Raw genomic sequence first — 23,803 nt, forward strand, 5'->3', positions numbered from 1 at the left:
AATTTCAACTCAATGCCTGGGTGAGATTGCCATGACCTCTTCTCTTAGGCTGAATTACGGCAAACTCGTCTCATTCCAGTTAACTACTCCTCGATTCTGTGGAACTCTGGGGTGATAGCAGTTAAATATGTACAGATTTACTGGGTTGCTAGGTGTTCTTCAGTAAATGCAAAACATTTATTCAAGTAATAACCACCACCAAGGAACCCAGCCCAAACAAACAACACTTACAGCACTAGTCATGCACGCTATCCAAAACTTGACCAGTGAAATGAAACAAATGATACTTTGTTACTTTGCTGATGATATGACATTGGTAATTACTATCACAAAAAAACATGTGTAATGAAAAACAACCTCAAAAACCGTTGCTGCATTTCATTATTCAAGGCTTAAACAGTTGCACTGCAGCTCAATGAAGAACATGTATAACTACATACCGCTTACAAGAAACACAATAACTCAAAATTGACACAGAAACAATAACAATGACATAATTTATTACATCTTTGTTTTTCAAAAAAAATGTATAAAATGACTTCAAACTTCATTTCAATGGTATGTTCTTGTTTCAAATTCTAGAAACAATATCCAGATGATTTGTCTTATTATTGCTATTGCCATTACCATGGGCCCCATAATGGATTATGTGTGTAAAATTTGTGAATGTTTTCAAAATTGTAATGCTGCTCTGATTAACTTGTAAAGGTAATGAAATAATTCACACAGTAGTATTTCCAGAATTTGAGCAACATTTGAACTCAGAGTGCAGAGTTTTCATTGCAGAACTGGAACTGTAAACCTAAATATGTAAATTCACATCCCAGGTAGAATATTACTGCTCAACTGTAAGGTAAGGTACCTACCCTGAATGTCTCCATCTAGCTGTGTTAATGATATATAAAGGGTGAGCTATAACAGAAATTATGTGAACTTAAGTCAATTAAAGAAAAATGTATTGTGAACTGTTTTAAGTCCCTTCTTTCGTAAAACATCACCCATTAGAACACACGATACAAGTTGTACCCCCACTATTATTCAATAAAAATAAAGGAGGCATCCATGCTGATATGGCAGCTTAGTCCTGGACTCTTGTTTCAGTTTTGCTTTGTGCTTTTAAGTGATGTCCCAGGACACCCTAAAGAGGGCTGATTCGCATACATGATGAGTGCAGTTTTACTTAAAACTGGCTTTTATGGAAATATACCATGAATGTACAGAGTTACCACAAAACAGGTGGAGCTGTGCTCTCTTACACCACAACGCTAGAACATCTGGTTGATAAATGAAGAACAAATGGGTCACCAAGTCCTGTACTTGCTGTAAACACACCTTGGCCCTTAAGAACAGTTTCCAAACACTGTGGCCCTAACTCATACACCGATGAATGTACACACTGGGGTACAGCTGGGTCACATTTTGCCCAGAGCATGTGGCAATTGATCTCCTCCTAGTATGCACTGCGGGGTGGAGGGAGTGAGCGAGCGGCGAACATGTTGCCCTGCGTTTTCTCTCCCTCCAGCAGATCTGGAGGTGGTGTGTGTGTCCAGATGGCAACGTTACGCAACGGGACAGATTTAGGAAAGCTGGGGGAGAGAAAGTGTGGAGCTGGCAGAACACCCAGTCAAAGACAGTTATGAGTTTCCACTTGGAAGTGGGCAGGTAGGGGGTCTGAGGGGAAACCCTGTGCAGGTGCGTTGGTATTCCGCCTCCCTCCAGGCAGAGGAATTTATGAGTATTTGCTTGGGCTTGGCAGACGCTCCATGCGGAGGGAGGGAGGTGGGTGCTGTGGTGAGGAAAAATGTTGAAGCAGAGGTGGAATGCCAGGTGTGAAGGCATTGTTCTAGTTTTACGGTGATTATACCACAAACGGAAACTATTTTTTCTGTGGAAAAAATTGGTTTGCTCGAGACACAGTAGGCACTGCAAAGGAGGTCAGAAAGCAGACCGCTGATATGCAGTGTTACTCAGTGTCAGACATTGATATTACAAATAATAATAATAATAATAATCAGGAAAAGGCTGAAGATTATATATACTTATATACTATAAAATCATTAAATACAATAGTGAGGCTTACTGAACAATACAAGCCTTCTCTAAGGTCAATCAAAGGACAATCATGCCAAAGCATGCAGCTCTGAGAAGAATTCACTTCCACCTGGCCTTCAACAGTCATATCTACAGTACATGCAAATTAGTCTGCAAAAAGTTGTGTAAGTGCAATGCTTCACTGGACTAGCATCCCACTACCGCTCACATTACTGCAGCAGCATAGCAAACAACACAATGTTGCTATGGACAACTCCTGATATGTATAAACCTCTCAGGACACCAGGGAACATCGTGCCAAAATCACTGCACAATTCACTCTACAGTTTTATCCAGCAAAGCTGTATGAAAGCTTGTGTGCTGTGGTTTATAGTTTCTGGAAATGATTCTGCATGCCTCAGATTTAGAAAAATTTTTGTTTATATATAAAAAAAGCTGTAGCTCTGAAAATAACATTTACTTTCTTCCCACCAGAAGATATTGGCAGACAATCTTCTGTTTTCATAACCCACTAGAGCCTCTGCAAACTTTTGCCTTGGAGATAGGCAGTCATTGCTGATCCTGTTTAGTGCCATTATCAGCCCTATCAGGGTCAACCATTTCAACAGCTCATAACCCAGAAGCAGATACACAGCATGTGTCTACACTAATCCCTGCAATCAAGTTACCTTGGCCTTTTGGCTCCACATTGAGCTTTAAGTGATGTAAACTGGCACTGAGGTGTCGGTTGAATATATTCTTGAACACAATAGCTTCACATATAGAAAAATGCCAACAGCAGTAATGATAACATAACATTCACCATACTCATAAAGATCACTGTTATCCTCCTGCACAAGAGTTAGGATGTAAAACCAAGTTGATTCCAGCTCTGCTGGATACATTACATAGCTGTAACTGTAGAATGAAGTTGGTCATGCAAATTGATGCATATAATTCCTTTACAAATTATCAAAGGAGATGCACAGTGTCTTGGAGAATCTCAGCTGTTGTCCCTACAGTTGATATCTCCTTTTGCCCCAAAGCTGATGAAATTCAAGCCATGGAATTGATGTATGAGTGGATGTATGAATCATGGCTTTTGAAATACTTCTCAACAAGGAGTGGCGGTGAATAGAATCAGTCAGGTGCATTTAATAGAGCAGATTTACTGGAGCAGTGAGAGTGAGTAATATGAGCAGAAGGAATCATGAGTAAACAAGTCTGATCTTCAAGCAAGAGGAGGCAAGCTACAAGCTGGTGTGAACTGGACTGCATCCACTCAGCACACTGTGCAGCATCTCCTCCTCTAAGCTTAGAGCAACTGAAAGGCAGGAGGCCATGCTGCAGTCCATATCTGATCGCTTTGGGTCAAAATCACAGCAAATTTCTAAATGGAAAAATATTTAAAGTGATGTGTACAGCCCCAGAAAGAGAGGGATACAGATGAATGAGAGGAAGATCATAGGCAGATGTTCACTAAGTCATCTCTACATGTTGGCGCTCTGCTCACGTCTGACTTCATTTCTAAATTGCAGCTATAGGCTTGGTCTGTGTCCCACACAAAAACATAGGGGGTGGGGACCAATTCTTGTCAAGTAGTAAGGATCTGAGGAACTCTGTTTTCACAAGATAGTGAGTGAAGCATTAGGGGTCACACAGCCCAACCTCTGAGACTACTGCAAAAGTTATTCAGGGGCAGGAGGGATGGTGGTGGTGGGTGGGCAATAAAACTGACACGATCAGTTTGGGTTTTCCTTACATTTCAACACAGTCTCAGCAAGTCCACATTTCAGACATGTCACTCAGTTGTGGAAAGATTATTTCTTGAATGCAGCAATTCAGCATATTAGGAGTATGTAAAAGGAAAGCAAAATACTTTATTTAAACCAAGAGAGGTATTTCACTGAAAAATGTTCACATTATAGACATGCAAATGATCAGATTTAAAACCTGGAAAAATACTTGTGTTTCACAACTGCAGCTAAGTGTAACGTTTAGTACATAGAAGAATAGGAAAATAAACAAATATTACTCCTCTGCAATCCAACCTTGATATACTTGCTTGATATACATTGCCAGGTATTACATATTTGTACCCTGCATTGGATTTTAAAGATAGTAAAGGACTGTAACTGCTGGTCAAACACTTTATTGTGTGCCCTGTTCTTGACATCAGCAACCAAGAGCAGGAAAAAATGCTTTAATTCACACACCCATGGCCCAACCCTGTAGCCAAGCATGAAAACTTCTAAACCCAGCCGCCAATAATTATCTTTGTTTCTTTGGCAGCGTAAGTGCGTATCATGAATATGTCGCTAACCATCTGCAGTCACTTGAGTAGAAACATCTGCTTTTTATATAATGTACTTGGTACATTCTGAAACCTTTTTCCCCTGCAGTTTATTGTATGATTTGGGTGCAAACTGTTGTCAAAAATTTAAACTAATCCCTGTGATTATTTATTGGCCATTACATTAAAAGACATTAACAACTGCCATGCAACCAGGAACTGGCATGAGCTCCTTGCTGGAACGTTTCAGGGCGATAAAGAAACAGTATTGCGGGCAAGAAATTCCTTCCCTGAAAAATCTGGTCATCTGTTTATTTAAAGATTAAATCCAGAGAAACAGCCTGATTTAAACCCTAACACACAGCACATGAGTGAGAAACAAGGCTGTGGGGTCCCCTGAGCTAAGGCTGTCTTTTACCCTGTCTTTTACCCTCCAGTACACAACGATCATAAGGACTGTTCTCATCGTTTTCATCTTAGTATAACAACTGAGGCTTTAGTAACTGTTCTCAAAGGGATTATAATAAATGCAGGTCCTACATGAAGTCACATTGATGGGCAGACCTGCCAGCTTCAGCTCTATTCATGAATAATGAAGTCTGACCCCTGAGAGAGATGTGGATTTGACTCATTTCTGTCATATATTCCACAAGGGCTGTAGAGACTCATTTGTAAGTGCCAGGGTAAGCTGTACTGGACAACTAATTCATTCAGCTGCCTTTTGATTGACATCTCACATGCTTCTAGACATTAACGCCTTTTCCATCGCAGCATGTAATAGATTTTTTTGCTTCAGTCTGGAGCAGAGTTTTTCCCTTGTGGAAATTTAAGTAAGAAAGGCAGAGGGGCTTCCCTTAAGGAAGGAGAAATTCCTCAGAAAAGGGAAGGACTGGACACCAGCATCACAGCAGGGAATCTAAGCAAATGGAAGCATTCTAGGGTGTCTGGACAACTGACATTGAACAATTATCTGACACCAAAGTTGCTACGGCAATAAAGCCATGAGAACACTGTGTGTGTGAGCGGAAACATATAGTGGAAGTTCACAGCTTTTTAATGCAGAGGTCTGGTATACATTTTAGAGGGGCGTCTGTTGGAACTGATGATTAGAATGCTTTTATGTTTACAATATTCTGAACGTACACACTTTTAGGTGGGTTAGCCATCCAGTATGGTCAGTCAAGATAATAGTATGGTTGCATAAAAACTCCCAATTAAGTCTTCACGAAACCTCTGACATTAATTCAACATGAAAACAAAAAGCAAACAATCACACAATCCCCAAAGGTCTACAGAGAGTACCAATGTTACTGGCAGAGATGCCTTAGTCAACAAGCCATTTATCAAACTGAAATAATTTGGTCTACCAAGAAAATTAAACAAAACAAACTCCTGTCTTATACAGGCGATGTAATGTAGATGCAAGAATCTGATACAAATTCCACAAATAATAAAGTTATGATCTGATGAAAATGCTAATTCTACAGGTGACAACTGCACCGAGGGATCTCCAGCCAGTCTTTCATGTACATCCACGACCTCCCAGCAGCCATCCTCTTAAGAGGCACTGTTTCCAAATGGTAGCGGCGGAGAGGGCACCATCTTAGTGTCTATTTAGCAAGAGTGACACCATGTGGCAACTCTACGACTCACTGCACACCTTCATGTGCACAGGAGCAAACACCTGTCAGAAAACGTTTTATATGATCAGTTAATGACCAGAATCAGTCACTACACCCTAAACAATATTAGCCTGATGAGGTCACTGACTGTATGATGTGTCTGCGTGGAGACCTACAGAAGATGGACATGTAGAGCTCAAAAATCCTTAAGTACCCCAGGTAAATACTATGTATATTCCTTCCTGGATCAGCAGAGAAGTTCTGGTTCTTATACTGTATAAGCTGTTGAGCTCGAGTATTAAGAAATTCTGTTGGTAAGGTTCAACAGTGGTAATTGCAACAGAATCGACAATGCATTCATCTGGTATCTTAGTTCCAAGAGTGAATCTTTGGCTGAAGACTGAGACTGAGATTCCTTGGCTGCTGATGAAATCAGAAAGTAGTAGGCTAACGTCAGTCCCAGCTTAAGCCTCTTGTGAATTTGCTTAAGTATCTTGGCCTGCAGTGAAAGCAAGACCTTTAATTCAATTTTAATCATATAATTCATACAGTATCCTTAACAGAGAGACTGCCAAACAACACTTCACAGGGTACATGACAGAAAAAGCAATAAAAATCTGCAAACAAATAGATGCAGCATTAAAATGGGAAAGTGAAGAGCAATAAGACAATTGAAAACAGGGAATAAATATAAACCCACCAGGGCTAGGCAGGCTTACAATGGGATGTTTTCATGTTTACAATTCATGGCAAATATTCACAGTGAGCATTCACCATCCTCACTTTTTGCAAAGCTTCCAAGTTATGAAGTCTGAGCTTTCTGAGGTCACATTTTATTGAGTGGTGTGGTTGTAACCACAATGTCAGGCAGCTGAATACTTGAACACGACTTCTATAAATGCAATATTAAACTATCAATCTAAAGTTCGCACTACTGCCAGAAATCAGTACAGGTACAGCTGTGTAGATGGAACTTACCTCCAAAGATTTAACAGAGGTTTAATTAAGAAAAAAGGAAAAAGAAGACTGTGGCCACAAACCACAAAGTGTTACCTTTGCAAAGCCTAAAGGTGTATAGAAAAACAAAGTTCAAAAGACATCAGCTATATGATTGCCAGCTACTTCACTTCATTTTTTTCCCATTTGAGATGGTTGAGTTCAAACACTCCCTTGATTCTGCATTTCTTAGAAGCTGCCTTTAAATGACTCCAGCATCCTTAGGTGAATAGACTTTCATAGTCAGTCATGCCAGATGAAACATGATTGCACTAGCTGTGCCACTGCTTTCACAGCACCATTTATCACTCTCCTCATCCCCACAGTATGCATCCAAATGTTAAATTGGATGAATAATATATCTCCAGTCCATGAACTGGGGCATTTCGCAGTCATTTCATATTTTTCTTTCCTTCTGTTATGTCACTGAGTAAAGAAAGGCAAAGTGTCTTGTAAAAACAGTAGCCATTTTTAGTTCTACAGCAAAAGCAGATCGTTCCCACCAGTGCTGTCAGGTTGACATAGGAGAACAAAGCTGTCTACTGTGTCTCTGGACTGGAGGGTTAACCAACGTCTGACCCTGACAGCTCTTCACCTTACATTTCAAAAGCACCTGAATTGCTTTCAAACCCTTCTCATTCGCTGGGGTACTTTAACATCCGACACCTCCACATTGATCCCATGGGTATGAGTCTCCCATATCCCAATGACAGCAAGTGATTTACTTATTCTGCTGATCACTGGTTATTGCATAACAAGGACATCCTCTTGACCTTCACTGTGCCCTCCCGAAGACCTTTAATCTCAGCATAGATGGGACAAAAAGACATGATGGAAGAATAGCGTGAAAAAGTTCAGAACTATACCACTGAATAGATTTCTTTAAACTGAAAGAAAAGCACAAAAGCAGGCTCATCTCTGGTGCATGTGCATGTCGATCAGCCATTTGGAATGCAGAGCAAGTTTCGGGAGTAAGCCTGACACATTTGCTTTACCTAACCACAGTCCAAAGAAACACGAAAAGGAAGACGCAAGCAAACAGTTTGTTGCAGTGTCCCCTTAAATAAAAAGCTGAGCCTTATCTGTTTACTCACTGGAGTGCTGGGTTGGTCCTAACATGTTTGTTTTTCAAAAAGAATATGTCAAGGTACCCACATGCAGTAAGGAAATTTCTCCACTGAACTTTGGTAACCTGGATTATGTAAGGATCTGGAAGTGATTGTAAAGGAAAACTACAGCTGATCTAAATCAAGTGCATAGTGTCGGAGCTGTACGTGGAAACATAAATCACTATGCAAATGTCACACTATATAGGGAAAAACTGTTTCACTGCTATTGAAACAAATTTACAGGACAGAAATCCTCAGCACTTACCTTCCATGTCTGGTGAGAATTTTATAAAACTAGTGTGCTGGTGTGTGTGATTTAGCTTTTCCTGTAATGGCAATTTATATGTTGGATCAGAGTTTTAACATGTGTATGTTCCAAAACAGACTGCTATTTAAAAAAATAAGTGTCCTGAGGTACACTACCATGCTTGATAACACAGCTGGCAAGTCAGAACACTGAGATATGATGTATCATATTTGAGAAATTCTTAGGATTACTCAAACATTTCAATCTGGACAGACTGCCTAAATGCTGCAAAAGCACATGGCTTTGTTTTTGGGGGCAGTGACTCAGTTTGATGGGGATACTCTTGGATAAAGACCACATTTCTCAATAAAAGACATAAAACCATTCATTAATCAGGAGAAAGGATGCATGCAAACCCCCTCATTTTGCCTGGGGCAATCTGAAAAATGGGCAAACACATCAATTAACTAATATAGATTGTGGAAATATGTGCCTTGGCCATAATTTACTATCTACTTCAAACTTCCACTGTGCAGGAAATATTTGGCAATGATACTCATTGAGCATATCTCCAGAAAATACTTGTCAGGAATGTTACCAAAGGCCCAAATTCAATAGCAAACCACGTGTAAAATGCAGAAATGACTTTTCTAGGTTTAGTCTGAAATTACAGGTATACTACTAGTGCTTTTACCATAGGGTTCTGTGGCATGTGTAGACTCCAACACTTGGGGTGGCAACTCCACTCAAATTTGGGGTGGCAACATTGTTTTACAACATATTGGCTCAAAAACATTTTCACTTAAAAATGTGTCCAGAGATGGCATTTGTGTAATCAACATTACATCAATTTATTACAGAACTGACTTAATTCCATTTAGGTCAAACTTTGCCACCTGCAATTATGCCACCTGAAAAGACAGACATGAAAAATAGGTGCCATTCAAATACACTTTTAACAATGCAATTAGGCTGCCTATTATGATGTCTGCAAACAACAAGTGACAGAGAAAATATACATACACAGTGCATGCAGACAGTCATAAGAGAAATGCAAAGAGTGTAATCTCTCCAGGATGATGCATGGGAGCCTCTAAATGTATTAATTCCATTACTACATAGCATTCTGAGTTACATGTTTCTAAAGGGGCCTCTAAATCGCATTGATGATTCCAAAAGGGGGAAAGAGATCTGTGTAAGTTAACAATATTTAGAGAAACATGTTTTTTATTCAGCCTGATATGATTCACCCCTGTCAAGAACTATGAAATAGTATGTGCGATATCACCCCAAAACCCTCCACTAACGACACTACTTTTTGAGCTTATACATAATTCAGACCACATTTTGTGGTGGAAACTGTGCTTGGTATCCCTGGAAAACCAACTGCACAAATGTCTTCAACCTCATACTTTTCCTAAAGGCTATATAGTAACATAATATTTGTGTGCAATCACAGAGGGTCCACCACTATGTTAAAATTCAGAATAAATGTCTCAAGTCAGCAGATTCTGTTTTTAGATGTCTTCAAATGGATGCCCAACCCTCACTGACCTTAGAAAGCTACTGTCCACCAGGTTTCTCCTCTTTAAAACACTCACTCCATGAGCGGTGAGACTCAGCTGACACATCCTACTGAGTTGTCCGTGAAGTTGCATTGAACGGAAAAGCAAATTGGTAATGGGTAAAAAGATCATTCTGTTCTGGAGTTGTGATACTGACTTTTTTAGTTAATCAGTTAAAACTGTAGTTGGTCCTCTTTGGCTTGTTCATCATAGTTATGCTTTAACATTTAAGCAGTGAATTCAAGTTCAGACCCTATTCCCATGAGAAAAATAGCCATTGTATCTCATGATTAAAAGGTCTGCTGGGCTCATTTGCATTGGCGCAGTGTGCGATGTCTTGCTCAACGAGTTGGACCAAGAGCTCCATATAAATTCATTAAGAACAATGATGGCTTATTTGAGGTTGTTGTCTTTTGCCATGTCACTTTATTCTTGCCAAACAGCTGAAGCTGAACAGGGTTCAGTAAGTACTGGGACAGAAGGACTAAAAAAACCAGCCCTGGTCAATGAGAGAAAACAAACTGCAATGAACTAACTGGTGGGTACTGAAATCTAACTAATCTAACAAGGAATTAACTAAACATGCTCTTCAACTTGCTATAGCTCTTGAGTTCATGCTCCTCCAGTCCCCTTCCTAAACAGTATGCAATGTTATGGCATTTTAGCTGACCCCAAAGTTTCTACTGGAAATAGTGGTAGTAGTCCAGTAGGGGACACTATTCCCTCTAGAGCAACTAGGGACCAGCTCCACTAGAATGGCCCTAATTGCAGAGTGGAGTTGTTCACAGGTATACTGGCCAATTTCCCAAACTCATTCCATCAAACTGGCTGGTGATTATCTACAGTTCAGAGGGCTAAATGAGTCCTTTTCTCTCAACCCCACCTGTCTAGCAGAGAGCAACATGGCTGCTGTGTACCTGACAAGTGGGTCTCTCTAGAGAAGGAGTTATCTGGGCAGCAAACTTTAATTTAACATCTCAACGCAAATCGCTTTCAGATCCACAATAGTAGTTAGTGTGAGCAAGCTAGCCGTTTATGGCTGTAGTATGCTCTACTTGTCATACACAGTTATTATTTCAAACTTACACCCAGGGCATTGGTACCTTGTCAGAGAATGCTCCAGTTTTAGAGAATGAACCAAGGCACTTCGACACAGATGTCTAATGTTAGCTAGTTGAGTCATAATACCAAGCGATTCCAACTAAACGCAACCTCAACAAAGCAATCCTACACGCAAGGGGAAACAATTTGAAACCAATCAGCCAAACCTACATTACCGTGTTAACAACCTAGACGTTAAATGGATAACAATTAGGAATATGGAAACATGATTTTACATGCTGCCTACGCATTATTTTACTATGGACGCTACTCGTAATTACTTAGCAAAGTTAGGCTGACTAGCTAACTTTCCTTTCCAGTAGTGTTTTTCGTTTCGCTGTTTTTATTTCCTTTATATTGTAGGTGTCGTTTTGGCTTTCCAACCTTAAACCTTCCATCAGTAACACTGTACATTTGACAAACTTACGATTATTCGCCAGTTTATAATGTTCCGTTCACTTGTAATCATTACGGAGAAAGTGAATGTGCAGTTATTGCCGTATTTCAGTTTAGTTGGTAAGTTCGACACCAGTTGTTAGCGCCCCCAGGTGTAAATGCATATGAAGTACAACGGCAATGATTTGTGTTCTGGATCAGTGCTACGCAGATGCAGATTCGTAGATCATTTATGTAATATGGGTGCCCCATTTTTGTGGTTTACTCCCTGATATCGTCCTATCTACAAACAATAGTATTAACTGACATCCATCTATTAATCATATTAATTTCAATTTACATAGACCCATGGAGAAATTGATCATTTCTTAATAAAATAACAGACTCCTTGTAATTTTCCATTGCTACTATGAGAAAAACTCTTTGTCAACATATAAGCTTTACTGTAATATGAAAGACATTTAATAAATATTTAATAAATGCGGTGCAAAATTGCTGGGTGTAGGCAATAACACCTTGCTTTTCACTATGGTAAAGAGTAAAGTATATTTGAAATGGTATTATTAATTTTCTATATGTAGACCACATATGCCAGAACATGTATGGGTCATGATTTTCTCACAGGACAAAGTAATTTTCTATTACTAATTTTACTTTGTTTTCTCTTTATGGTGCAACATCCTATGCCAAGTACAGGGATTATGCTTGATCATGCAGGTTGGGATTACCATGGCACAGAGAAAATGGGTTCCTCTGGGGCTTGAAAAGTATTACCTTATGCAACATCGATGCTAAGTGCTGAAACTGCTTAACCAAATGACTTCTTTAATAAAATTGCTGTTGTCAGAGTTTGTAAAAATCTACCAGAATAGAATGACCTGTGGCTTAAGACATTTTAGCAACCCTGCAGTTGATGACTGCATTTCTTATATTCACATAGTAGTATTGAACTCAGGATGTTCTCATATGACAATATCAGTGTATTACCATGATTATGCAGAAAAGTACTACTTACGTCACTGTTAGCCTGGTGCATTTCCAAATGCTGTTCTTTTACTCTACGTTTATATTTAATGTACATATTAAATATTGGCTTCATTCATAAATTACACAAACATTCCAATTCCACAACCTTTTTTAAACTATACAAGTGAAATTAATAAATATAGGTTAAATGTAAAAGATACAAGCACATTCATATATAAAAATGTCTATATAAACAAACAATATAAACATATAGACAATAGAAACTGTGGATTTTGAATTGGGATCTCATGACAAAGATAGTGATGGGTAGGTGGGGCCCCCTGCTGAGCAAAGTGTGCAAGAACAGTTCACATCGACAGTGTGCTGGAAGAAACCTCCATCTCCAGGGCTGCAAGCCAATATGCACATTTTCAGTCTTTTACTGGTAACACACGCAGCTTTCCATGAATCTGCATTGTTACTGGAAACTACAACTGTAAACTTGGTGACAGGAATTCAACAGAAATTGAAACCAGATGCACAATGCAAATGTGAATTTAGGAAACTGTGATTTATACACTTGGAAACACAATTTCCAATTACAAACAAGTTGTGATGACTGTGTGAATGAGGTTGGTCAGAGCCCCTTATATTTACAGTAAACTGTCTGCTGAGGGGAAATTTGATGTTGTTTAACAATTAGTCCTAAATTGTGCAGTTACAGTATGTCTTATATTTCATACTGTAACTACCTCTGTGTCTTGTTTGATGATCTTCACGCTTATTGTTTCCAAGATACTGACTGGATTATGCCTGGAATGACAACGGGCTAAAGAAAATGTGAAAAAGCTGCTAATAGTACCCAAATTCTGTTTGTCATTACTGGGACGGGTCAACATTTTTATTTTCCAAACCAAAACATGATAGGGGTTACAATAATACATCAAATACATGTTTTCAAATGAAGATTAAAATAGTAGTGGATATTTTATGGTAAAGAAAGTAAATTGTGGCTGTGCTTAATATTTGAGTGTGACAGAGGTTGTATTCAAATGGTCTATCCAGAAATTTTCATTTTAAACAGGTAAAATCTGTGGTGGATTACAACAGAATCAATAAATATCTGAAGGTTGCAGAAATCATCTTGAAAGAGCTAAATATCAAAAATTAATATAATTCACAAGCGATTAAGGCATTTTTTTATTTCAACATATTTCATATTTACATTTTTACTTTATTATCAATGAATCTGTATAATTACGCTTTAATGTAACATAATTTAAACATAATTACTATGTGTGATATTTTCTGGTTCTGGCCTCTGTTAGCTGCCAGTTTGTTTATCACTAACAAACACTGAAAATAGTGAGTGAATCTGCATATATGTACTGCACATACAGTCATATCTGTGTGTACATACAAATATACATTAGACATAAATAGTTGCTGAGAAAATGGTAGTTGAGCAAATAGACCTCTGAGTGATGTTATAATTTATTGGGGTACAGTAATTTGAACAAAAAGAATATAAATAATTAACCATATAATGTCAAAATATACACAGGAAGGATGGCAAACTCACTGATGAGCTCTTCTAATCTATTGCAGCACCATGACAGAGTTGCCACTGGTAGGCACCTCCCACATCAAAGGAAAAATTAAACCAAAAGATGTGGCATTTTTACGTTATTTTATCAACATAGTATTCATATAAATAGTCTGTAATGAAATAAATGACCAAATTCAAATAAGTACTCTTACAACAGAACATATCTTGATGTAACCAGTACATACAATGTGAAATAAATTCTTAAACACAAGCACCTTTAATATACTTGAAGGCAAAACATATAGGAGGTAGAGCACCATCTGATAAGATGTACACGTCCGGAGTGGACAACAGGTTAAAATCTCAAAAAAAAAAATACATATATCAAAAACCTTTGATTGAAAATGCAATAATTCTATCACACTAAATCCACAAGCTATTGCACTTTTAGGAACATTTGTGTAGACAGTGCTATTGGGTGGGATGCTCTGGTCCTCAGTGGGCAGTGGAACACCAGCTCGGTGTGGGGTTCACTGAGCACTCTGTCCAATACACAATGACCCCCAAGTACCATTTATGTTTGACTTACAGAATGGTATGCTTTTGATACATATTGGTATATTGTTGTCCTGTACTTCCTTGAGCTGGCCTTATCCCCTAATGACTGCCTTCTTCCACAGAAGTCCTTAACTGCCATGACAGGGCAATGCTCATGGACATGCTCAGTAACTTTTCCCCCTTCATAAGGGACCAAAATAACAAAACCACCTTGTTTCAAGATGAACTCTCTTTCAGGAGCATTTAATTCAGCCATTTGTTGTTGCTTGGTTTTTAAAAGCCGTTGGGTGCAGGGCCGTCTTCACACAAAGCAGACAGGCCCCACTTCGAGGCGCTGCTTCTGGCCCTGCTGGAGGCCAGGCAGCTCCTGAATGTCCACGATGGGGAGCTGGTGGCTGTCCTGAGTTTGAAAGAAGAAGCGTGACTGGTGCCAGCTGCCATCTTGAATCTGATGAAGGGGAAAACACAAAAAGCAATAAAAACTGAGTGATGGACATAAGGACTCTACGGTTTCAGGAGAGCCTGATAAAATTCCGGAGCTCAACTTCCAAACAAAGGCCTGATTATTACCTTGCACTCATCTAGTAGCACATGTGGTTCAAGTAATGTGTCCGCCTCAAACATCTGTCCATTCCATCCCTTGAAGAGAATGGATTTCTTATGGCGTCCTGCATCCGTGGTATTCAACACCGGGGCGTTTAGACAGTGGACTGTAATGGTATGTGTGGCCTCCGTGCTCAGCAAGTGAAGAAATTTCATCTGGACTTTTCCAATGCCAAACTCCATCTGTGGTTTCAACAGATAGGAGAATCATGGTTTAGAGAGGAAAGGCTTTCTTTACACTCAAACCTGCAGACCTTTCCAGTGCACAAAGGAACCTTTCTTTGCTTTTTCAAGGTGCCATTTTGACTATGTGTTTCAGTGCAAGTGTTCTGAACTAAATACTTACTGTAAGCAGGAGCTAAAGCTACTGTATCATGTGCTCAAGCTCTCTGATGGATTTCCCATGACCTTCAAGAGACAAAACTGTTCCAGAGATTTCATGGGTAACTCCAAGGCAGCTAAATGTAGGGTATCTGGATATCTAAGGTGTACAGGGACTTTGTGACTCAACATGCCAAAGGGAAAGGTGTACCTCACAAGAAATTAGAACCACACAGCACTCATTTTTGACGTGGAACTTGCTGAAAGGCAGACATACAAATCCACTGCCAGTCACCATTTACCCTTAACACTGCGTTATATCACAGAACATTAATATGGTCCAGTAAGGTGATAGCAGCTACATTCACTGTAGTATGTGTATGTGTGATGTACAAAGATTTTCAGTTTTATAGAGAATTTGAAAACATTTGGTTATGTGTAATACTGCATAAATACACTGAAAATATAATTCATAGCACAAAACCTCAGTCTTTTTAGGTAAATGCACAAAAAGACTCACAGCAGGGATATATAACTTGGGAAAACAACAAACAAATATACTGAGGATACTCTAAATGTAACAGAAGTTTGTATTGAGAATCTTCCTTTTCTTAAATATTAACGTTCATGTCTCCTATTTTCTACATGTCAAACCCTTAGTGAAATGAAATGCATGCATGAGATAGGAATATTGTATGCTTTTAGAGGCAGTTGCAACATAATCTGAAATATGGTGCCTTTGGTACTTACTAATCCTGTTGTTTCTTACTGTCAATATAGTCTTGAGTATAATGGACTTCAGGAAGATTCAGCTGTGTCTGTTTACCAGGGTTATGATGCACAGTCACCTCAATTGGTACAGCAAGTGTTGGTACCTTGTTGGTAGCCACTGGGTAGATGCATGTTTGGCCACCGCCAGTAAAGTTGCAGAAGACCTCTATGGCATCAGACGGACATCCAAGGTTGGGATCTATCCAGAACTGTCCTGTATGACCCCAAACCAACAATCAGAGTTCAATCACAGTCAGTGATCAGCTTCTACACAGTCAGTTCTGTGCTCTGGAAAGCACAGACCATATGGAAATAGGAAACCAGAGGGGTATGGTGCTCTTACCGTCTGACAGCTTATGCTGGCAGTCCAGCAGGTCTCTGCAGAATCGGGCGGGGTTGTCTCGGGTGCCCAGAGGTTTTTTAATGCTCTCAATCACGTTGCTGAGATAGCGCAAAGTTTTAAAGATCTCTGCGTTCTGGTCTGGCAGGGCCATCTCTGTGTTCTGGTAGCTCTGTGTTAGTCCATTAGCATATCAGGCAGCCCAGGAACATGCATTGAGCAGTTACAGCCACAACAGCCACACACATCAGCAGAACAGTGTCCCACCCCCATCATCGCCACAAACACACGCATGCATGCAAAACCCCAAACAGAAAGTAATGGAATAGTAGATGTCCGTTTACATTGAGTTCAAGCAATGGGTGACCGCAAAAAAGAAGAAAAATGAATAAACATTCAGCAAGTTTGTTAGTTAAATGTTTATTTTAGGGAAATGGAAGTCACAAGCAGCCAAAAGCAGGAGTTAGAATTAATGTTCCACAGAAGATAATGTTTATAGACACATATGTCAACCAAGTGGTACATTAAGTGCAAAGGAAAAAGAGAAAGACAAACATTTTTTAAAAAATGTTTTCCTAAGATTTCCTGTTCTCATTTTTTTTTTGCAGTATGTTATCTATGCCTTTAAAATCCCTTTTTTCCATAGAAAAATCATACATCATAAAGTCTGAGGAGAGTAAATCATAACTGTATAAACCTTCCAGACTGTTTTAGCACATTAAATCAGGTCATATCAGTCCACTCCCCAGATTCCTGCACAGTGAACAGAGCGCAATAAAGTTACCTCCGCCTGCAGTGCAACGTTGGACTCAATCAGGGCCTGAATAGCTGCATTAATGTCCATTTGCTTCTGTGGAGAGAGGTTGCATATGGAATAGTATTTCATATCAGGAGGACTGGAAAACAATCAGGTGCTACAAACAAATCAATGTGTCCCAGCCCCAGGGGACAGATGAATTAATTACTTAGAAGCAGAAGTCACTAGTAATAATGTATCAATATAAATGTATCAATATAAAATAAACATTGTTTTTTTAGCATTTGTGTTGTCTCTGATTTTGGAAAATTGAAGAACAATTCAGAAGGCAACTCCAGTGTTGATCTAAGACGCACTGCTTTTCTCATTTCTCAGAAAGTCTAATCTAGACCTGGCGAGGCACCAAGCCTTGGGAATGGTAAGCATTGCCTCGGGCCTTCAGCAGGGGTCTGAGTCAGTTAGCAGGTAAACCCTCTGCATGCATGCTCCTGCCCTCCTGGGGGCTTTTTCCACAAATCAGCCACTCCTGCTTTCCAGAGCCACGTTTCTCCATAAATCATCACTCCTGCGTTCCTGGCAGTGAGGTCAACCCACCCCTCTGCCTCCACAGCATAGCACAGCTGCTGCTTCTGAGAAAAGCCCTGCCAATGCCCTGCTCAGCGGTAGAATTCACAAGCCCCATCTTCAATCACCTCCCCAAATACAAACAGATTACATAAATATATTATACAAGCAGATTTCATTAAAAATTCCTACCATGGGACCTGGTGCACCCGGAGGACCCTGCGAAGAACAAAGAATACAGATATGAGATTTAAAAGAGCAGTAGCAAGTATCACAAATCATTTAAGGGGTTACAACTGTTTTTTCACAGTTGCTTCTTTTTCCCCAAAGTTCAGCGTATAGGAGTGCACTCATCCTGGAACAGAGGGATGAGGAACTGAAATGAACACTCACTCGAGGCCCTGGACTCCCTTGGGGGCCTTGAGGTCCCTGCGAAGTACAAAAAGAAGCACGGCGTTAATACGTTGACCACTGAAGCTGAAATGCTGTGGCTTGAGTGAAACCTGTCTGAAAACAGCTAGGAATTCTCCTCTGGTGCGTCTGTGTATTCATTTTCATTTTCTGTCAGCGTGCGGAGCTGTGGGTGGTGGTGATGGTTACGCTACAGCAGGGCAGGAAGGAGCTGAATCTCTCCCCTGCAGGCCAGGGTTGAAAGTGTTCCACAGGTCTTTTCTGCATTCAGCAAGGGCAGCTGGTTCTCATTAGGCCCTAAGAGGAGCATGTCGTGCGTGTGAGCTGCACAGGGCTCAGAAGAAGCCTCCTGGAATCTTGAAACTGTTTACACAGCAGACTGGAAGCTACAGTCCAGAATGCATCACCCTCACATGCCGCATAATGCAAACATTAAGAAGGACATTTCCTTGTTGCAGTTCATGTGGGTAAAACATTACAGGTTATGAGCTTACGAACTTTAAGTGTGCTTTTAACCCCATGTCTTTGTTTTACTAATCTGGTGGCACTAAATAAGCTTCTCAGCTGCTGACCTAACAGACTACTTTTATTGAAAGAATATTTTTGCTTATTGGGAAAGGAGCATTAATGCATATTGATGGTTCAATGTATTGTACTCTGGTGGTCAATACAGTTGTGCCAAAGGGATCAGTCCTTGGTCCTATAGTTGGCCCTATTTACTATTCACATTAATAACTTGGGTCAAAGAGTAGACAATGCAAACTTACACCTGTGCAGCTTCACTGAATGAGTCATTAGGCAAACTGAAAACAAATTTTCATACAGTAAAATTCAGTCCTTCCCAGCTAAAACTTGTATTAAATATGGAATAACTAAACTAATGATGTTCTCAAGGTAGAGCAACAAAAACATTCTCCTCCCATGGCTCATAGAGTAATTAAAACGAACCATACTGAAGTGGTGTCAATCTATAAATACCTGGATTTTCGCCTTGGAGATAACTTGTCTTTTAATTCTCATGGTGAAAATCTTGTCAAACATCTAAGCATGATGGTGTGTTTTTATTTCAGGAATAATACCTACTTCTCCTTCAGAGTTAAAAAGGCACTGGTCTGAGCGATTTTACTTACTGTAATGACTACGTTGATACTTTGTACAGGCATATTTCCGATTCAGTTTTATGCATGGTTGACTCTGTGCACCACAGTGTTCTAAGATTTGTCACAAACTCTAGGTCTTTCATTTTACTCTGTATCAGGAAAAAAGGCTGGCATTCATTAACTTAAACAGACTCACACTGGACTCACTGGACCATGTCATCACATTAGATGAATTTAATATCAAGACCAAGGGGTTGTAATATAGTCATTTATTATTTGCACAGTTTATGATGTTTTTCATGGTTTAATTGCCATTGGCTGTTCTGTACATTTGTAAATTGTATGTGTGCTGCCTTTTGGCCAGAACTCTTCTGGAGAAGAGACTGTAAATCTCAGTGAGACTATTTACAGGGTAAATAAAGGATATATTTAACACAACAATACTTAAAATGATGATATTTAAAAGCATGAACATTTATTATCAATATATTTATTTCATTGCAGAGCTCTCGGTCTTGCTCTTGTGTCAGTGTTAATTATACGATCTAAATGCTCAGTACTTTTAAAACTGATTGATTTTTACCCAGAGGTTCCTAGGTCACAGGGGGAGGCAGTATTACATGAACTGAATCCAAGAGATTGAACACATATCATGATAGCAATGAGTACTCTGCTGTACTCTGCCTCACTTGTAAGTTGCTTTGGATAAAAGCATCTGCCAAATGAATAAATATAAACGTGAATAAACGTGAACTGCAAGTTCTTAATGATTTCTTCATCAAAACCAAATAGTGGCCATGTCACCCTCCATTTACACTATTATGCTAAATTGCAATTGACTCAAGCATAAACGTTTTACATGACAAAAGGAAACATTCTTACCATTTCCCCTCGGCTTCCTTTTGGACCTCTGGGCCCCTGTGAACAGACACAGATTCACTTGAGAAAATTCCCCCACCGTTCTTTTCTTATCCACAACTTTTATTTCCCAAACATGCATTTACATGAAAATAGTAACATTTCTGTCTGCCTGTTTTCAGGAAGATCTGCACAGACCATTTCATTTGTGTGCTCCCATAAGAATGATTACAATGAATCAACTTCATTTAGAGGCTGATTTTTTGCCAGAGAGTGTAATTGTACTTAAATCAAAAAGCTTGAGAACACAATACAACTTTCTATAAAGGGTGATATGTTCACTGATTACATGATTGAAAAAAACAATCCAGACTGGGCTTTAAATATTATTACACTGACTAACTGAAGTAATTCATCATTACTTTGAATTTTGCAGAGAAGGTAATGGATGTTTCAGTTGAAGAAATGCCACATTCACAAGAAAGGGTGGGTGCCCTGTTCTTGAAATGAATGATTCAATCTAATATTTTAAAAATAGTATTATACTGTTTCAGCTCTCTGTCACACAACGCAGACTCTTTCTTGTCACACTGACAGCAGTGAAAAAAAATTTTGTTGGCATGGTTTACACGTACCCTTCTATTGTTTGGTACTTTGATTGCTAACATCCTTCACATAGCTACTCATGAGAGGTTGTGTGCTAAGCTTCAGGGAGCAAGAGGTAAAACTATTGATGCCTGGACAAGTATCATCGACTTCATGAGAGTCTTTGTGTAAACTTATTTCTTTCTTTCATCTCTTTATCTACTTATCTGTCATATTCTGTTTTCTTATGTGAATCTTATGACTATGAGTTATTGTGTTCGCCTGATTATCTGCCAAATTTTGTATACCCTGTCTGTAAACCTGAGAATTGTTGTACAGCCCAGTGTTGCTTCTTAAAATAAAGAATATAGCACAAAAAAGTAGGATTACATACAGGTTTTCCCATTGGACCAATCATCCCAATCGGACCAACAGGACCAGTGAATCCCTGTAACAGAGAGAGTGAAAAGATGATCAGAGCATGTGTTTATCTGGGCAAAACTAGGTGAGAGGCATTTGCTTCACGCAGCTTACCACAGAGCCAATAGGACCTTTAGGACCAGGTATGCCGGTTAAGCCCAAATCTCCATTTGGACCCTGTGTCAGACAAAGAAAACATCTTGTGACTTTACTGACTGGAACAAACAACTCAACACAACGCCTGGTCTCTTAGGTGTAACTGCAGGCTGAACAAGTTCAGAATCCACTTCATTTGTGATGTGTCCTATAAACACTTCACCTGACAACAGTCATACTAACCTTTGGGCCTGGAAATCCTTGAAAGCCAAGCATACCTGGATCTCCTAGTTCACCCTGAAACACAAATAAACACAATCAATGGACAAGAAATCAATTTGACATCCTGTTCATATATACAAAACTGCTACAAAACTGGATGACCTGAAACAGTTTTTGTAAATGTTTTCTTTTTCTCTATGTGGTTTAAGAGTCCCCTTGAATTTCACCCTCATATTTATCTGTCTGCCTTTGACAGGCCACTCCGAGAAGTTCGAAGCCACAGTGGGACACAGTGAGGCTCCAATGTCTGACCACGTCTATCCTCAACTGCAGGAGACAGTGACTACGCTTATATGCCCGTTATTAGAGTCCTCTATTTCAGACTATTTTGCTAAGGGGGGTTAACAAAGACTACTCTATGAAGAGAGTACAATAATGTTACTTCTGTCTGGAAATTTGGAGGAAATTGAAACAGCAGTCATTCATGAATCTGAAAGTTATGTAACAAAATGGAGCACCTCGTTTTGGTCCCTAAAGCATTCTTTGTTACATAAGACATCCTTGCCAAAGGGAATATTTCCATTCCTCCTTCAACTAGTTTGTAATTCAACTCTGAGTGGAAAACAGACAGGAACCCCACAAATCTGACTGTACCACAGCCTGGCTACTTCACAAGTTCACAATCTAAATTTAGAATTTTCATAACATACAAAAACATACTGTTGGGTCTAGATCACCAGTATGGAAAACTGAGGGACACATAGAGTTGGGGAAGGTGTTTCATGAAGTTGCTGACTCCATCTGGACACAACACTGGGGCCTGACTGGACCAACAATGAAAAACAGTACTACTAAGTTCACGGCTTGACATTGGATGTCTGCTTTCTCAGTGTATCCTATGGACACCATGGGTATTCTATGCTTGAGTCCAATTCAGTTCTATGCCTGAATACAATAAATAATACCAACTGACATGGCGATACACCAGGATTTGGGAAAAAAAACTTTCAAACCAAAACAGAAAAGGCGATACTCACTGGTTGTCCCTTACTCCCTGGGTCTCCTTTCCTGCCCTGGTCTCCCTGTGTCCCTGCTAGTCCTCTGCTTCCAGTTGGTCCCTTCTCCCCTGGCAGGCCAGGGTCCCCCTGAGGACAGACAACATACATTGAGAAGAGCTGGCACAGTGATTAATGCCATCCGAACAGTGGCTGCACTGTATTGTTACGTGATCCCATGGAAACTCAGATGAAACTGTGACACCCTGTAGAAGAGCAGGACCATTCTACCTTTTGTCCAGGTGGCCCCTTGTCTCCAATCATGCCAGGAAGCCCCAGTTTCCCCCGGGGACCAGGAAGTCCAGCCCGCCCTTCCAGGCCTACAGATCCTCGCTGACCCTGTAGAAGTACAGAGCAAAAGCAACATGTCCAACTCTCAGAGTTTACAGTCTGTACTCTCTTCACTATATAGAAAACTCATATTAGCTGAAATGTAGGGCTGTATTAATGAAAAACTACACAAAATATGAAGAATGTTGAGGAAATGGAATCCATGTCTAGTTACTGCAATGAGATAGGATAGTAGAGATCTGTGCATTTTCAACAGAACTCTTCTATTTTGACCTTGTAACTCCACTGCTGGTTCAAAATTTTGCTGATAACTCTTGCCTTATATTCTACCTAACACCTAAATAAACAAATTCTGCTTTTAGCATGCGTTTGGCTCCTTGCTTAATTTAGAGAGAATTTACTAACAATGTACTAAAACCTACATAACAATGCAGTGTTTTTTATTTAACTGAGCAGAACAACTCAAGAAGTTGTTCTTATTGGCCAATAGGAAATGGGCAAATAAATGTGATTAGGACCCTCCAAGGTTTCTACAAATTTTGATCAAAAATAAATCTAATTGTCTCCTGACTCATGAAAATGTGCACCAAATACTCCTAAAATAACCAGCTGCTATTTTAATATCATTCTTGCTAACCACAATTTAATTCAGTTGAAACAAATAGCAGTGAAATAACTGCAACAGTTGACCTGCAGCACATACTGCTTCTGTTCCTGGCACAGTCTTCAGAGTGCACAGCGGTGTCAAAATTGAGCTCCAAATATTATCTTGTTCAACTGGCACAGACATAGAAAAAGGAAACATTTTGGTACTTTGAATTTTACTTAGTGTGGGAAAGTCTGGCTGGAGGCTCAGCCATAGACACCCGGGAACATTGTGCCCAGTCAGGTGTAGATTAAGCAACATATTGTGGTGTTTCTACACATTGCTCATTGTGTGAAAACCTGTGCTTTCACTGTGTGCTTTCTTCTTCCC

At 39.6% G+C, this 23,803-nt stretch overlaps 1 protein-coding gene across 1 annotated transcript in view; it reads right to left on the bottom strand.

Annotated features, from left to right (window-relative positions):
• Positions 1–14,704: 14,704 nt before the first annotated feature.
• The window catches only part of LOC118771616 (collagen alpha-1(XXIV) chain), a 98,860-nt gene continuing 89,761 nt past the window's right edge, over positions 14,705–23,803 (bottom strand). The window contains exons 46-58 of the mRNA XM_036519609.1: positions 22,768–22,875; positions 22,519–22,626; positions 21,503–21,556; positions 21,278–21,340; positions 21,138–21,191; positions 20,183–20,218; positions 18,183–18,218; positions 17,982–18,008; positions 17,253–17,318; positions 16,472–16,640; positions 16,233–16,342; positions 15,004–15,219; positions 14,705–14,881 (exon numbers count right to left, since the gene is read on the bottom strand). Of these exons, the coding sequence (XP_036375502.1) occupies positions 14,735–14,881; positions 15,004–15,219; positions 16,233–16,342; positions 16,472–16,640; positions 17,253–17,318; positions 17,982–18,008; positions 18,183–18,218; positions 20,183–20,218; positions 21,138–21,191; positions 21,278–21,340; positions 21,503–21,556; positions 22,519–22,626; positions 22,768–22,875 (1,194 nt within the window). The 3' untranslated portion in view covers positions 14,705–14,734. The remainder of the gene's footprint in view (positions 14,882–15,003; positions 15,220–16,232; positions 16,343–16,471; positions 16,641–17,252; positions 17,319–17,981; positions 18,009–18,182; positions 18,219–20,182; positions 20,219–21,137; positions 21,192–21,277; positions 21,341–21,502; positions 21,557–22,518; positions 22,627–22,767; positions 22,876–23,803) is intronic.

Source organism: Megalops cyprinoides, chromosome 2 (assembly GCF_013368585.1).
Source record: "Megalops cyprinoides isolate fMegCyp1 chromosome 2, fMegCyp1.pri, whole genome shotgun sequence".
In the NCBI taxonomy this organism is placed as follows: domain Eukaryota; kingdom Metazoa; phylum Chordata; class Actinopteri; order Elopiformes; family Megalopidae; genus Megalops; species Megalops cyprinoides.